The sequence below is a fragment of the Aquarana catesbeiana genome, linkage group LG07 (assembly GCF_042186555.1).
Source record: "Aquarana catesbeiana isolate 2022-GZ linkage group LG07, ASM4218655v1, whole genome shotgun sequence".
NCBI classification, from domain to species: Eukaryota; Metazoa; Chordata; class Amphibia; order Anura; family Ranidae; genus Aquarana; species Aquarana catesbeiana.
The window spans coordinates 216,568,983-216,585,840 of NC_133330.1; the positions used below are offsets into that span (position 1 = coordinate 216,568,983).

The following is a 16,858-nucleotide window of genomic DNA, read 5'->3' on the forward strand; positions in this document are numbered from 1 at the left end:
AATAACAATGATTATCTCTTCACAATGGCAGCTGAGAGTGGGTGGAATATATTTGCAGTGACAATGTTGTCCCTGAAGTTGATGTGTTGATAGCAGAAAAACTGGCCAAGCATAAGGATTTAAGGGACTTTGACAAGGACCAAATTGTAATGGCTAGATGACAGAGTCAGAACAACTTCAAAACTGCAGCTCTTGGATGTTACTGGTCTGCAGTGGTCAGGACCTACCAAAAGTGGTCCAAGGAAGGAAAACCAGCAACAGGGTCATGGGTGGCCAAGGCTCATTGATGCTTGTGAAGAGCGAATGCCGGCCCATGTAGTCCTATCCAATAGAAGAGCTACAGTAGCTCAAACTGCTGAAAAGTTAATGCTGGTGCTGACAGAAAGGTGTCAGATCACACAGTGCATCACAGTTGGTTGTGTATGGGGCTGCGCAACCACAGACCAGTCAGGGTATCCATGCTGACCTGTGTCCACAGCCACAAGCACCTTCAATGGGCACATGATCACCAGAACTGGACCACGGAGCAATGGAAGAGGGTGGCCTGGTCTGATGAATCACATTTTCTTTTACATTACATGGATGGCCGGATGCATGTGTGTCACTTTCCTTGGGAAAATATGGCAACGGAATGCAGTATGGAAAGAAGGCAAGCCGGGGGAAGCTGTGGGATGCTTTGAGCAATGTGCTGCTGTGAAACCTGGGTCTTGTAATTCATGTGGATGTTACTTTGTCACGTATCACCTACTTAAACATTGTTGCTGACCAAGTACACCCTTTCATGGAAAATGTATTCCCTGATGGCAATGGCCTCTTTCAGGAGGATAATGTTCCCTGCCACCCTGCAAAAAGGGTTCAACAATGGTTTGAGGAACACAAGTTTGAGGTTTTGACTTGGCCTCCAAATTCTCCAGATCCAAATCCAATCCAGCATCTGTGGGAAGTGCTGGAAAAACACGTCTATTCCACTGAGGCCCCACTTTGCAATCTAATGGACTTAAAAGGATCTGCTAGTGACAGCTTGATGCCAGATACCACAGAAAACTTTTAGAGGTTTAGTGGAGTCCATGCCTTCAAGGGTCAGGACTGTTTCAGTGGCAAAAAGGGGATCTACTCAATATTAGATCGTTGGTCATAAAGTTATGGCTGATTGGTATATATGGCCAGTATGAAAGTAAGTACTTACAAAGCACGTTTTACCTGCAACCACTTAGTATGTGAACAGTATACCAGGATCAGAAGCACTACTAAATTTATTTTTAACAAAAAAGGACATTAAAATGCCATACCAAACTGCTAAGTGGTCCAGATACAATGTTATTCCATTAAAAGTCAGGGGGACAATCCAAAGATTAGACTATGCATTTTTGGGAGTTCAAAAACATGCCCTTCATTGAGCTAGAAAAAAGGATATATCCATATCAATACAATATTCCCTCCTCATGGTCATAGTTAAAACCAAATACCCAATAGCTTAAAATAATGTATGTAAAATAATTATTGTCAGTAAACACTGAATTAGATAATAAATATACAAGAACCTCAGACAAATCTACTGGTTGAATGAAAGAAAATCACTCTATCCCCCCATCCACATACTCAATGTGGACGAAGGAATACCACACGCTGAGCCTTTGTATTTTGACAGCGGGGAGATTTCCACGCCATCAGAATACACTGGTGGCACTGTTTCAGAGAACATTTTTCAACAGGTTGGTTGTACACAAGTTGATCGATAGACTGACTTGTGTACAACCAGCCTGCCCATACATGGATCGAATTTCGTCTGGTCCCTGCTGAACCGGACACATTTCGATCCATGTATGGCCGGCTTTAGTCACTAACATAGAAAAAGTAAACAGATCAAAAGACACAGAAAAAGAGTCTTTATTCATGCTGGTTATCAAAGCATTAAAGCACAAGGTCAGGAAGACAACACTGCAACTAGCATTTTCAGGAGAGGTCAACAATGGCAACCTCAATATTTCTCACATGACAGGTTTCCTTTAAAGCAGTTTTCAGTCAATCAATACATTATTGTTAATACAGTTTGTTCTATCAGTGGGTTATGTGATACAGCACACCCACACTTTGTGAATACATACCAAAGACAAAGTTTATAAGACATTCCTAGTAACAATTATAAATTCAATAGTTGGCAAGCTTAAATAAGATAGGGGCAAACCAGGTTTAGCTTAACAAATATAAGGAATACCTTAAACATGCAGACCAAACATCTTTGACCTCTTTGTATAGAACATAGAGGAAGGAGCTCTATATTTTGGAGAGTCATTTCATGATTTTACTCATTGGTCAGCACTGAGCCCATCCAGGTATGCTGTAGGGGAAACTACAACAAACTCAGAACAGAAGGCAGCATGACAACAATAAAGTAGCTGTTTCAAAATTAACAAATCAATGTATTTGTAGACCAATATACTAAAATCTAACATAGGCTTTACATGGTAATGTATAAAAACGTATTGTCAATATTTTATATCAGCAGTTTTCATAAAAATAATAATTGGTGGGCAAAGCACCGGGCCCTGACAGGTTCACGACGCTCTATTATAAAACATTTGCACAAAATCTAGCTCCATCCCTGACAAAATGTTTTAGAGCCATGCAAGGAGGGGGCCCAATAGACATGGATTCTAATAGAGCTTTTATAACCCTGATTCCCAAACCTCACAAAGACCATAGCGAAGTGGCCAATGACCGCCCAATCTCTTTAATCAATACCAATTTAAAAGTGTTCACCAAAATCCTTGCAAACAGATTGTCAACATTCCTCTCTCTCCTGGCCCCTCCTTTTCCGGGTCCTGGACAGGTGAGGGTTCGGTCCTAAATATGTAGCTTCATTACACTCCCTATATAGCTCTCCTACAGCCCAGATTGTATTGCTCAGCCACAAGTCAGGCCCATTCCCCATTTTTTTGGGGAACTCGCCAGTGATGCCCTCTATCGCCCCTCCTGTTTGTTGCAGCCATTGAAACCCTATCAATAGCCATCTGCCAGCATCCCAGCATTCAGGGTATAAAGAGTGGTGTTAGGAGCCACAAATGCATCTTATTCGCAAATGACTTACTGTTATTCATCACCTCCCCACATACCACTCTGCCGAATTTGCTGTTCTTTTTGGATCGCTTTGGGAAAATCTCGGGTTTGTTAGGAAATCAAGATTAATCAGAGGCCATGAATGTTAACCTGCCGGAGTGGATACTGAAGAGTTTTCATGTAGAGATAAAAGACGAGGTGCGCCAATCTAAGTGCAGTATCAAACGCAACTTTAATTAATAAATATAAAAATGAACGGCCAAATGGCTACTCACAAAGATTCAGTAAGAGTAAGGCACATAACAACATGTAGATAGCCCAGGGACGTGATCACGGCTGCTCTCGGTGCAGGATCCCAAAGATGTTACAAAGCGCTGGGGTGATTGTGGAAAGGCTGTCCGCGGTGTGTAGTCCTCCGCTGGTGGGGGCTTTACAACCAGTCTACCAAATGACCACTGTCAACTCAGTGGTCAATTCGCAGACTGGTTGTAAAGCCCCCACCAGCGGAGGACTACACACCGCGGACAGCCTTTCCACACTCTCCCCAGCGCTTTGTAACATCTTTGGGATCCTGCACCGAGAGCAGCCGTGATCAAGTCCCTGGGCTATCTACATGTTATTATGTGCCTTACCCTTACTGAATCTGTGAGTAGCCATTTGGCCGTTCATTTTTATACTTATTAATTAAAGTTGCGTTTGATACTGCACTTAGATTGGCGCACCTTGTCTTTTATCTCTACATTGCCTTCCAGAGTTTTGCTTCTACTCCCAAGGGAGCAGCCGCTAATGCCTAGTATCATCTTCATTTGAACTTTTTGTCATTTTTGGGAATTCTCAGTCTTAGCGTATATGTGCCCTATATTGCTATCTTTTTCCCACATACGCTTACATCATAGTTATATACCGTCATTTTGGACACTTGGGCCATTATTATTTTGATATCTTTTTCTTTCATGTTTGGTTGATACCTTGCGCCATTTCTCCCTTGTCTATATTGAAGAGTTTTCATAGCCAATATCCCTTTCTTTGGCAGCAAACATCCCTGTCATACCTAGGAGTACACCTAACTCCTAACATTTCATTACTCTATAAGGAAAACTACCCGCCATTATTTGCTAAACTCTTGGAGGATGTGAAGGCATGGTCTGATGTGAACTTGTCTTGGATGGAGAGAATATCCTCAGTAAAGATGACAGTCCTACCCAGGATATTGTACTATTTCAGAACTTTGCCCACCCAGGTCCCTGTTGACGCAACGTGGCAATTTCAATCAAAAATCTTCCGGTATATCTGGGATACTAGGGACAGCAGAATAGCACGACCCACGATGTATGCTTCTAAGGAAATAGGAGGTTTGGGAATGCCAAACTTGGTGCTTTGGACTCCCTCGCAATATGGTAAAGCGATATTATGCCCTATGCTTTCCCACTCCATTCGTCTATGGGATACGGGTTGTAGGAGATGGCCATTACGTTCGCCACACACTCCAGCAGCTCCTCTCTTTGGCAACCCCTTGTTTCCACCAGGAATGTAGGCTTTAGGCTTTGACTGGTGGATAAACAAGGATCTTTACCACATTGGGGACTATATTGACCATAGAGGGTTATGTCCGCTATCACACTTCGTTAACAGTCTGGAGATGCCCCACTCAGAAAATTTCCATCTACAGCAAATCTATCATTTTCTTAAATCGCTACAGAAATTAAGCCCAGACCTAGCAGTATGCACCATGTTTGAAAATAAGTGCATGCAGGAGGTCTCTTTGAGGGTAGGCATCTCCATGCTATATAAACTAAATGGTAGATGGTACCTGGTTCCAGAATGCCTCTCGAAGATGTTTCTGGGCTTGTCGGCCTCATGCTTCAGAGGATGTGGCCAGACAGGCACACCTTTACATACATGGTGGACTTGCCCTAAACTGCGTCATTTTTGGTTGAGAGAGTACGCTTTTATTCTTTCAGTTACGTTGGTTAATATTATTAAAGATGCAAGTATTGTCCTACTGAATAAACCAGTCGAAAATGTCCCAAGGCATACACAGACCTTAATATATTTCATGTTCCTGGCAGCCAAAATTGTTATTGCAACCGCTTGGAAAAGTCCAGTTCTAGCCCTAATGAAGCGTAAACTAACTTAGACAATGCTAAATAAAAAAATGGTTAGTGTCTTGCGAGACAAACAATGTATTTTTGACAAAATATGGTCTCCTTTGCTGGCCTACTTGCAGGTCCCAGACATTAAAGTGCTGTTCCACCGGAAAAAAAAAAAAAAAAAAGCATGAATGTTCCTAAAAAAAAATTTAAAAAAATATTTGGAAAAAACATTTTTTTTTACTTGTCCTCTAAATGGCTGTTGCTAGGGGGTCCCTTGTAGTCTGCCGCCTTCAGTGCCTGGGCTGGTGACATCACTTCCCCTTGGTGCAGGAAGAGCTCAGCTCTGCCCCCTCCCTCTTGTCAATCATCTGGGACACATTACAGGTCCCAGATGACTGAGCGGCCAATCACGGCACGCGGCACCGCTTGCGCATGCGCAGTGGGTGCCCGGCCGTGAAGCCACAGCCGGCGCCCACAGTTGCAATGCCGGCGCTGCCGAACGGAGGGGGAGACGAGCAGAGCCTCTATCCCCCGCATGGCTGGGACAGGTAAGTGTTCGATTATTAAAAGTCGCAAATACTTTATCAATAAAAACTATTGTAACAGAAAATAATACTTGGTGATTTTGCCACTTCCTGTTATAGGATTACAACACTCTATCCTATCTCCAACTAGTTCTCCTGTGTGGCCACCCTGTCACATGTTGCCAATGAAGTCAACAATGGCCATACCAATGCACATTAGACTGGAATGTTCACCTGTTGTCATCAACCAGAGACCTACCCTGAGAGAGACCTACCCTGAGAAATGCAATGCAGCTATCACTGCAGTGCATGTATGTAGATAGGAAGTGGCTACAAAGATGATGCAGGATATCAGCAGTGCTGATATACAACAAAGGATGAAAAAGGGTAAAAACAGTATTTACTTAAAAAAATAAGAAAATGTGTATGATACACAGTGCCCAGGTAAACTAAATGTCATTGTTAGGATGTTTAAGACATTTTACAAATCTGTAATCAGCTAAGCCTGTATACCACAAACAAAATATTGGCAAATGTACTGCTTCCTGGGACACATCCACTATATCACAAACACGCTAGATTTCTATGAATGAGAACACAAAAATACGATGCCATTTGTGGTGAAACGTACGTCGGGAGGTTGACGCTCTGACGTCATCGCCATTTTCAGTGTGGACGGGTGCTCGCTATGCCGGCCGGCTGTTTGCTGTATTTTTACATACTCATGTGTTTGCCTGGTGGTGGATCACGTAGTGTGGTGTGGTTAACCAATACTGAACACAAGCTGTTGCTGGCTTGCCTTGTGGAAAGTGCAATATTTGCACGGAGTGTGGGGTCTCATCTTCACTACTGAGTTTGCTAGTGTTCACTCTAAGTTCCCTTTTTTTCCTGCTGTATCTTTATGCACTAGTGTAAGTTTTCTACCTTTTCTAAACTTCAATTAGTTTGGCAGTATTACACTATGGCCAGTTTCCTTTTATTTACATGTCCATGAGATGGAAGTTTGGTGTCCTTATTACATCCTTTCAGCTACGATGTATACAGTCTAAGAGCACCATCTGGATTCTCCACACCAAGACGTGATACAGGCTGGTGTTCGCTTGCCTTGCGGTAAGCGCAATTATTGGGTATTTGCGGATACTGTATGGGTTGTCACTCATATTTTTTACACCATTGACTCTGGTTGGATTCACCCAAGGGGTCTTTCTTGGACTGTTTTCAGATCATTACTTCACATTTGTATTTGCTGTTATTATATATGGACAGTTATTTTTATTCGCAAATATTACATATGGACACTCATGTCTGATTCATACATACATGTATTGACCCATGTACTTTTTATAATTTAATTTTTAATATTTTTCAACATTTTTGTATTTATATATGTACTTCCTCACGGAAGTCTTTGAGATTGCTTCACGTGTTTCATTTCTATGAATAAGACAGGAATTTCTGGCTGCTGAAATTACCCTCAATATGTACAACACACTGATCAACTGTAAGCATTTAAATTATTTTTTAAACATTATTCATTATATTAATGATTCTGATTGATGAGATAAGATAATCTAAACCAGACTGTTTTCATCTTGCATCCTTCATCCTTCCCCTGCTGACAAGAGGTCTGTGGAGAAGTGTGGGAATATTTTGCTATTGATTTTCTGCGAGGTTGGGCTGTTTATCATGAGGCTGCTTAACATCCTTCGGTTTAACCCCATTGTGGACAGCCTATTTTAAGAGCAAAAACAATTATTAAATGATAAAAGATTTTTTTCACTGGTCTCATTCAATAAACAGGAGCTGTGTACTAAGTGCAAAGCATAATTTACAATACTAAACAATTAATATTAAATATGCCTAAGTCAGACCAGAAGAAGATAAAGGCCTCTTCGGACTTTTGTCGGGTTGAGAAGCTTTCAAGGTCATTAAGATTTCACTGACAGTTGTATTTGTTGAGCAGTTGACTTCAATTAAACCTGCTTCAGGCAGACTTTGCATTCCATAGACTTCTATAGGGATGCAAAACCTGCTGACGCAATCAAAAGCCTGACGACATAAGTGCCAATTGGTTGTCTGTTCCTGCACTTCCTTTCCATTTTAATCCTGAATTCTGTGGGGTTTTTTTTCTATAGTTAGGTTCATAAATGTAGATTGCTTTATATTAGGATATTTAGAGGATTATTTATCGAGTGCTAAATAAACAGTTTACAAATTATCTGCTGCTAATCACCAATCTTATTTTGCAACATATATAGATAAAGAAAGGGCCAAGGGGGTACCACATCCACATGAAATTGCTAATGAAAAAAGGGGAACGTTGGAGTGGACTTTATAGGTACCAGAAAAGGAATACAAAATATTATTAGAAAAATAATTAATTTATTGAACATAGATATAGAAAATTGACAATATAACATTAAAAACAGATAGTGTTGGCTTCCAATAGAATATGCCACACAGTTCTATTGGAAGCGAACACTATCTGTTTTTAATGTTATATTGTCAATTTTCTATATCTATGTTTAATAAATTAATTGTTTTTCTAATAATATTTTGTATTCCTTTTCTGGTACCTATAAAGTCCGCTCCAACGTTCCCCTTTTTTCATTATATTGCAACATGTTTATGAGATGCATCCTTTGGTTAGATTTGGCCACATGCTTACCCAATCAAGCACCTTTTGAGCTTTTTCACCACAAAAAGTTTCATTGTGAAATCCAGTTCTCAGTAAAAATCGCCATTTTTGTTATTTGACGACAGCTACATCTCCAACTTGGTAAGACGCCGATCAAACCAACAACCCGGCATTAACTCATTACCTCAATGTATGTGTGTGGTCTCAGCCAGCCCCGCTCTGGTCATGCCCCCTGATTTCACTCCACCCATCGGGGCTTTATCACAGAGACACAGACCTCTGTGACCAAGCCCCAGCGGGTTGGGTGAAACACATCAGGGGTCATGGCTGGAGCAGCGCTGGCTGAGGCCACACACATACACATTGAGTTAATGCCGGGTTGGTTTGAGCGGCGTCTTAATTCAATATGCTCACACTCCTGGGTTAGTAAAGGTACGCCTGCTCCCATTCTCTTTTGATCTTGCAGCTTTGAGCACAAGTTTAACATGACCACAGTCCAATTTAAACATACTGAGGAGAACTTTGCATTGACTATTTAAAGCCCAATTGCTTCTTTACCAGTTGTGGACATTGAACGTCTTATACATATTAAAAAAAAAAACTTAATGAGACATATTTTAGTGTCACTTTAAATAGGACAAAATTATAGAATACAATGTATACCTTTAATCTACATTAACATATTGTTTTTCTTAAAATAACACTAATCCAAGTAAAAAAGTACACAGGGGGTCCACCTGGGTGACTGGGAGTACAAGCTGGGTTTATACGCATACGATCTATTGCTTTACTGTATGTGATTAATCCAAGAGTTATTTTCCCATTTCCATTACAGGAATTTTCTCACGTCACTGCTCACAGTAATTCCAAGGTGAACATTCATAAGACAGAAGCTTTTTAATGTCTCCTCCCTTTTCCATTTATGTGGCAAACCAAGGCCTTGAAATATCTAGGGGTCTTTCTATGTGACCTTTATTATAAACCCTTGTTAACTGTAATCCATCAATAACTATAGAGCTTCCTTCTATGGATGGAATCCATCTTATATGGACCTAGAGGTCTAGACCATTCACCCCTAATGGTAGGGTTTGTTCGATGCAGATTGGAGGGAACCCCCCCATGGAAGGTAAACCCATTTTGGTTGACCCCATTACCATAGTTACAATTTTTGTTTAAATAAGGAGTCATCTGATTGCGTGGGATGCCATGAAAGCCTTTTTGAGAGGGGTCCTGATTAAAGAAATATCTAGTATCAAAAACTCCTCCAAACAATGGGTAAGGGGTATTATGAAGGAATTGCGTGAAGCACTTTATATTGCTATGCCATCTCATGCTGATCAGGATAGATGGCGAGAAGTTCAAAAATTGTACAAACACTTCTCCCTGATCACCTGTTGGCTATGGTTGCTCACTCGCAACAGGAATCTACCCTTAACGTTCAACGAGGCAAGGGGGTATCTCCCATAGTACAGGGACAATTGTGCAGTCTTTCTATGACTTCTACAAGGAGTTATTTAAGACTAAGGTGTCCAGTTTGTCCAATATTGCTACCGAGTTTTTGATAGCAATGGAGATCACCAAGCTTATGAGGTCAGTCAGACTTTAACTGGAGGCTCCCTTAACTCTGGAGGAACTAGAAAGTGCAGTCTCCCAAACCCAAAATATTAAAGCTCTGGGATAAGACACTGTACCCTCTGAACTATACAAACACTTTGGACAGGTACTTTTGCCAGAGCTCTTGTGTGTTTTTTAGAAGGCATTTCAGCAATGTACTCTCCCTGGCTCAATGACAAAAGTTATTATTAGAGTGCTTCTGGGTTAGAACGTGCTCCTTTCTGAATCCTACAGACTCATTTCTTTACTTACGTCAGATGTTAAGATACTTGCAAGGGCACTGGCAAACAGACTAGCTGTATGTATATCTGACCTTGTTTATACAGACCAATTAGGTTTTAAACTAAAGAATATAAGGAGATTATTTATCAATATGCAACTACTAACAGATAATGTAGGACAGAGAGCAGTTCTCTCCTTACATGCACAAAAAAGTGTTTGATAGTGTTGCATGAAATTACTCATGGGAGGTGTTGTCGACCTTTGGATTTAGACCCAAATTAATTGCATGGGTACATCTCCTGTACAGCTCCCCTACTGATAAGCTATGGATAAATAATACTCTATCTCGTCCGTTTTTAATTGCACAGAGGAACCAGGCAGGGATGCTCTTTTTCCCCATCATATTTAGCGATATAGCCCTTGGCTATTGCAATAAACCAGACAAGACATAGTGGGGTTCAGGAGGGGAAAGAGGGAAGATAAAGTGGTGTTGTATGCCATTGATACCCTTTTATTTCTTGGTGATCAATGATGCAAATAATCTTGCAATTTGGCTCCTTCCCGGGCTTCCGAATAAATTGGGAGGAATCCATCCTGTTGCCCCTTAACCTGCTTCAGGACCCTTTGCCAACTAAAGTTCATTAAATTTGCACAGTGACTACTTTCAAGTATTTGGGTGTGCTTGTATCCACGGATGTGCAAGATTACATAGATATTAATATGAAACCCCTCCTGGATAGGATAAATGTTCCAGTTGGAATAAACTGCCCTTAACAGTGATTGGAAGTGACAATTTATTTAAGATTAACTGAGCCCCTCAATTGTTATACATCCTACATAACTCTCTCATTTGGATACCGTTGCATTGGTATAGAATACTTGACTGCTTGTTTCGGGATTTGGTATTGAAGAAAAAGCATCCCTGTATTAACCATATCAACTCTACTGTTGGCTAGGGATGCTGGAAACTTAGCTATTCTGTATGCTAGATCTTATTTTTTAGCTTCCCAGCTTCGGCAACTACTAGGATGGGATAAGGAGCTCATGATAGACCCAGTACAGGGCGCCCTCTTGCCACAATACCCAAAGTACCCCCTTCTGTCTCTTCTAGAGGCTAGGGGCCTGAAAATCTGTGTAAAATACCCACATGTATACTGTTGGATAAGGTGTGATATAATATGAAAATTACCCTAAGGGCTACAGGGTTCACACAATACACTCCAATATGGTACAACTCAGAGAATGAGAAACTGTATAAGCTGCGGGGTCCCAATCTGTGGTACAATAAGTAGGTTAAATATATGACACAATTACTGTATATGAAAATGGTGTTCCCAAATAATATGAACAATTGTGTGCAGAATATGACATACCTTATCACTGATTTCTCCAATATTTCCAGATAAGGCATGCTATCCAGACACAATCACGTATTCATAATAAGGCAATTTCATAAATTATCTATCAGTAGTTTATTGATGGGCAGTGGCTCCAGGAGGGGACTTATTTCCTCCCTTTATGGCATACCTCAAGATAAATTCCAGGGAACTGTTATGCCCTATACACACGGTCGAAATTTTCCGACGGAAAATGTTCGATGGGAGCTTGTTGTCGTAAATTCCGACCGTGTGTAGGCTCCATCGGACATTTTCCATCGGAATTTCCGTCACAAAAAATTTGAGATCTGGATCTCAAATTTTCCGACAACAAAATCCGTTGTCGTAAATTCCGATCGTGTGTACACAATTCCGACGCACAAAGTTCCACGCATGCTCGGAATCAAGCAGAAGAGCCACACTGGCTATTGAACTTAATTTTTCTCGGCTCGTCGTACGTGTTGTACGTCACCGTGTTCTTTACATTCGGAATTTCCGACAAGATTTGTGTGACTGTGTGTATGCAAGACAATTTTGTTGTCGGAATGTCCGATCGTGTGTACGGGGCATTAGAGTGCCAGCTAAAGAAAAATGAGAGGGAGACTTGGGCCCTATCTCTGAGGATCTGTGGGACACAGATGTGTCTGTGCTATAACGGGCTTCTTTGTCTCCCACACACAGAATTACCCAATTATTCCTTCTACATAGGAGAAACTGATTTTTCAACACAGAAATTGCCCCACGAAATTTCAGAAGATATGGGATATGCGGTAGGCCACCCTGAGTCTGACCCCAACCTTATGAGTGTGGGGAGAACTGGATGGCATGCCTTGGCTACAGTCGGGGATGTGGAAAATGCCCTGGCCCAACCAATTGGTTTAATGCTCACTTTCCTTGTAAAATAGTATGGTACGTCTGAGTCAAAACATTACAATATACAGTACATTGTAAATTGTTTATGTGGCAAATTGATTTTGGCAATGTATGCAGGTTCTATACTGCATGCATATATGCTACATGGTTTCAACAGTTATATTTGTTTTGCTTATACTGACTACGGGCCGGTTCACACAGGGGCGACTTGTCAGGCTACGGAACCGTTCTAATAGGAGCGACGCAAGTCGCTCCGACTTAGAAAAAGGTTCCTGTACTACTTTGGGGGCGACTTGCATAGACTTCTATACAGAAGTCGTCTTGCAAGTCGCCCCGGCAGTCGTGTGCAGGTCGCCTCACCGAGGCGACCTGCAAGTCGTGCCGCGTCTAGTGTGAACCGGCACTACCAGGGGTGTACTGTACTCTAATGGATACAATGTATGGGAACCTGCCTGAGTCGTTTTGATTTGAAGGTTTAAAGATGCTTAATTTCTAAAATTACAATAAAAATGATCTGATCAAAAAAGGAACTACAGAGCTGGTCTAAACTTAACTATACCTGATTCAGTAGGATGGCTCTATATAAAATGGATGTGCTCCCACCCTTCCATATGTGTTCCAAATTTGTGCCTATAGAGATCACAAAATCCTTCTTTCACTCACATTGCACCTCCCTTTCCTGTTAGATCTGGGCTAACGCCTCAGCTTGCCTACACTATACCATTCTTATCAAATATAAACTAGAAGGTGGGATGTGTCTATCTCATGTGGAGCTTAAAATAAGACGTCACTTTTAACTCAGCTAATTGATGCAATATTCAATGCTTTTCATAATGCAGGGGTCCAACTTGGAGCATCTTTATCTTCTAGCCTTCCTGTATCTTTACCATGGTTACACCCTTTGTCTCGTCTTCCTCACAAATCCTTTCCTGTTTGCCTAGCTCCTTTATTGAAAGTATGGGACTCACTGCTTAAGATGTATAAACTGTCATTTTAAGTTGGCCCTATGACCCCCATTAGGGGTCAGTACTGCCCCAGGCTACTTAAATTGACCTCCTCTATCCTCTCTCTGATACATACAGCTCGAACAAGAAAGTATCTGTGCCGCCTCTTTTGAGAGGATCTGCCCATTTCCCAAGTCACTGGCTCACTTATTTTCAAACCAGAGATTTCCACCACTCTCCACATTGCAAAGGCTCCCTATATAGAGCTATAGTACCTTTAAAAATGTTTTGGTAGCATAGGGAGAGACCATCCAGTTTCCCTGCTTTACACACTTTTGCTATCCTACTATGGTTGCCATCCGTACGGGATTGCCCTGGACAGTCCAAGTTTTGCAACATGTGCCTGGGTTTCTGTCCACCTGACTCCCAGACACAACATACCTCCAGTCCCATCAGGTAAATCTGTCCTGTTACTGTGGATCATGGAGCCAGTGCGGTAACTCAGACACTCAAACCCAGTGAGGAATAAGATTGCTGTCAGCTGCGCTTGACTATTCTGCGTGTGTCTCTCTGACTTCTCCCTGCCAGGCGTGCCCCTCCCCCCTTAAGCTGAATGATTTGCTTTGCAGTCATTGGTTGCTAGGACCTCTGGTATTTTAGCAACCAATGACACTTTTGCCAATGTGCACACATGGGATCTTCCTAGCCCTAGTGCCGCAGCCGCTCCACCTCTCAGCTCCGCCCCTTAACTTTGGCTCCCTCTCATGCACTCTCTTGCTTGCAGTGGCTCCAGTGTCTCTCCCACTGGTAAGGTGCAAACTTACAAGGGGGCGCTGATATAAGGGGGACTCTGATGGGGACACCTGATGTAAGGGGGGGACTCTGATGGTGACACCTTATGTAAGGGGTGAGGACTCTGATGGGGACACCTGATGTAAGGGGGGGACTCTGATAGGGACACCTGATGTAAGGGGGGGACTCTGATGGGGGCACCTGATGTAAGGGGGAGGACTCTGATGGGGACACCTGATGTAAGGGGGAGGACTCTGATGGGGACACTTGATGTAAGGGGGGTCTCTGATGGGGACACCTGATGTAAGGGGGGGACTCTGATGGGGACACCTGATGTAAGGGGTGAGGACTCTGATGGGGACACCTGATGTAAGGGGGGACTCTGATAGGGACACCTGATGTAAGGGGGGTCTCTGATGGGGACACCTGATGTAAGGGGGGGACTCCGATAAGGACACCTGATGTAAGGGGTTACTCTGATGAGGACATCTGATTTAAGGCAGCACTCTGATGAGGGCACCTGATTTAAGGGGGCACTCTAATGAGGACACCTGATTTAAGGGGGCACTCTAATGAAGAAACCTGATTTAAGGGGGCACTCTAATGAGGACACCTGATTTAAGGGGGCACACTGATAAAGACACCTGATTTAAGGGGGCACTCTGATGAGGATGCCTAATTTAAGGGGGAGCTCTGATGAGAGAGCAATTCGGACCTTGGCTGGAAGAAATTTTTAATGACCAGACCTCCTGTTTTACATCTATTTGTACTACATTCTGCTTTCATTTGTTATGTATGCTAAAAAAAATGTTTCCCCACGTCACTTAAGTGTTTGGGTTTGGCTTGAAGCAAAGGTGGCAACCCTATATTCTACACAAGTCCAGGTCACCCCTATTACATATCTGAATTAGAAGGGGAACTGGGGTGCAGCCTCTTGGATAATGAGTCTCTAAGTTTTTGTTCTGACTCATAAGCTCTCCATGGCTAGCCGTGGACAAGAAAGGAACTTTAAAATCTTCACTAGTTGGTAGCGTTACCCACATTGGCTGCACTCCACTTTTTCTCAAACCCCTGACATATGCTGCAAATGTAGCTCTCCATCAGGAACCATGTTACACATTTGGTGGGCACACCTTCAACTTACTTCTTTCTAGACTACTCTATTTGATGTATCAGACCACCTGACAATCACAACTTACAGGGATAAGCTCAGTGTTCAGTCTGAAAGTCAGTTTGGATGTTTGTCCAAACACCGAATGTTTAGGGCATTCATCATGGACAAACGTGACAGCTTTCTGCTGTCAGTGATTGCTAAGGAACCATCCATCTTAAAATCCATACCAGACTCAAATGCTCTGTTATGCATTTTGGTAGGGACTCTCTACAATTTGTTTCATTCTTGCTGTAGGATGCGCTACAGCAAAAACTACATTTACAAAGAAAAAAAAAAAAAACAGTTTAATTTGTTGGCAAATAAAACTTAAAGGGGTTGTAAACCTACGTGTTTTTTCACCTTAATGCATCCTATGCATTAAGGTGAAAAAACACCTGGCAGTGACTGGCCCCCCAGCCCTCCCGTTTTACTTACCTGAGCCTGGAACTTGACCCAATGGACATGCTGTCTCTCTGCCCGGGGTTCTTGATTGGATAGATTGATAGCAGCACAGCCATTGGCTCCCGTTGCTGTCAATCAAATCCAATGACGTGGGCGCCGGGGGCGGGGCTGAGTCCTGCATTCGGCGGCTATGGACGCCAAATGCTGGACTCGGGAGCGCGCCCGCAAGGTAATCCTCCGGGAGAGCTCTTCTCCTAGGGGGTTATCTGATGTGGTGAGGAGCCGCGATAGCTGCCAGGGGACCCCAGAAGAGCAGTTTCAGGGCCACTCTGTGCAAAACGAGCTGCACAGTGGAGGTAAGTATGACATGTTTATTATTTTAAAAAAAACAAAAAAAAAAACCAAACCCTTACAATCACTTTAATTCCTGGCTTCTTTAAAAAAAAACAAAAAAAAAAAACAGACCCCTCAAAAGATTCACCACAATGCATAAAAAATCATCAGGAGTCTGCTATGTATTTGGGGAACCTTGGGGGTCTGTGTGTCTTTTTCTTTAAAAAAAAAAAAAAAGGAGACAGGAGGGAGATGTCATCTGCCGTCATTGTAAAACTCTTTTTTCCTTTGTAAATGTCAGTGCTTTAAAAAAAGAAATCACTGCTCTGGGGTTCTGCGTCCGTATCTGAACCTCTTCGATGTTTGCTTTGAACTCTGCTCAAACCAAACCCGGGGCAGTTTGGCTCCTCTCTACTCAAAGCACACATCACACTTCCTTCTATTTTCACTGGCAAAATAGCAACTGCCAAGAAAAAGCACCCTTTTGCTCTGTCTTGATTGCTGCCAGGGCCGTTATACCCAGACATTGAAAATCTTCTATACCCCCCTCCGGGGGGAGTAAGTAGATGCGATGCAATAACTAAAAAGCATAGAAGAGTTAACAGATAATCTGCATGATCACCATGATCAATTCTACAATACCTGGAGACACTGGATATACAGTATTACTGCACTATCACTTCATTTTGTGAGATGGTAGCCCCTTGACTCAATGGTGAAACCTAATACATAACATACTTCTTATACTGGACATATGCTCCTTCTTTGTTGGAGAGGTGGGGGGTGACATCACACTCTTCACCTTGTCCAATCGGAGAATGGTTTGCATTCATTCAG

The 16,858-nt window shown here is 42.3% G+C and overlaps 1 protein-coding gene across 5 annotated transcripts in view; it reads right to left on the minus strand.

Moving 5' to 3' along the window:
• Window positions 1–16,858, minus strand: part of LOC141103434 (uncharacterized oxidoreductase ZK1290.5-like) — a 254,666-nt gene that overhangs the window by 59,843 nt on the left and 177,965 nt on the right. For 2 of the 5 annotated variants that reach the window (XM_073593025.1, XM_073593023.1), the window contains one exon: window positions 3,778–7,405. The exons of the other annotated variants lie outside the window; for them this stretch is intronic. In XM_073593025.1, coding sequence (XP_073449126.1) covers window positions 7,328–7,405 — 78 coding nt within the window. In that variant the 3' untranslated portion in view covers window positions 3,778–7,327. Of the gene's footprint in view, window positions 1–3,777; window positions 7,406–16,858 lie in introns of those variants that run through there. 5 annotated transcript variants of the gene reach the window in all.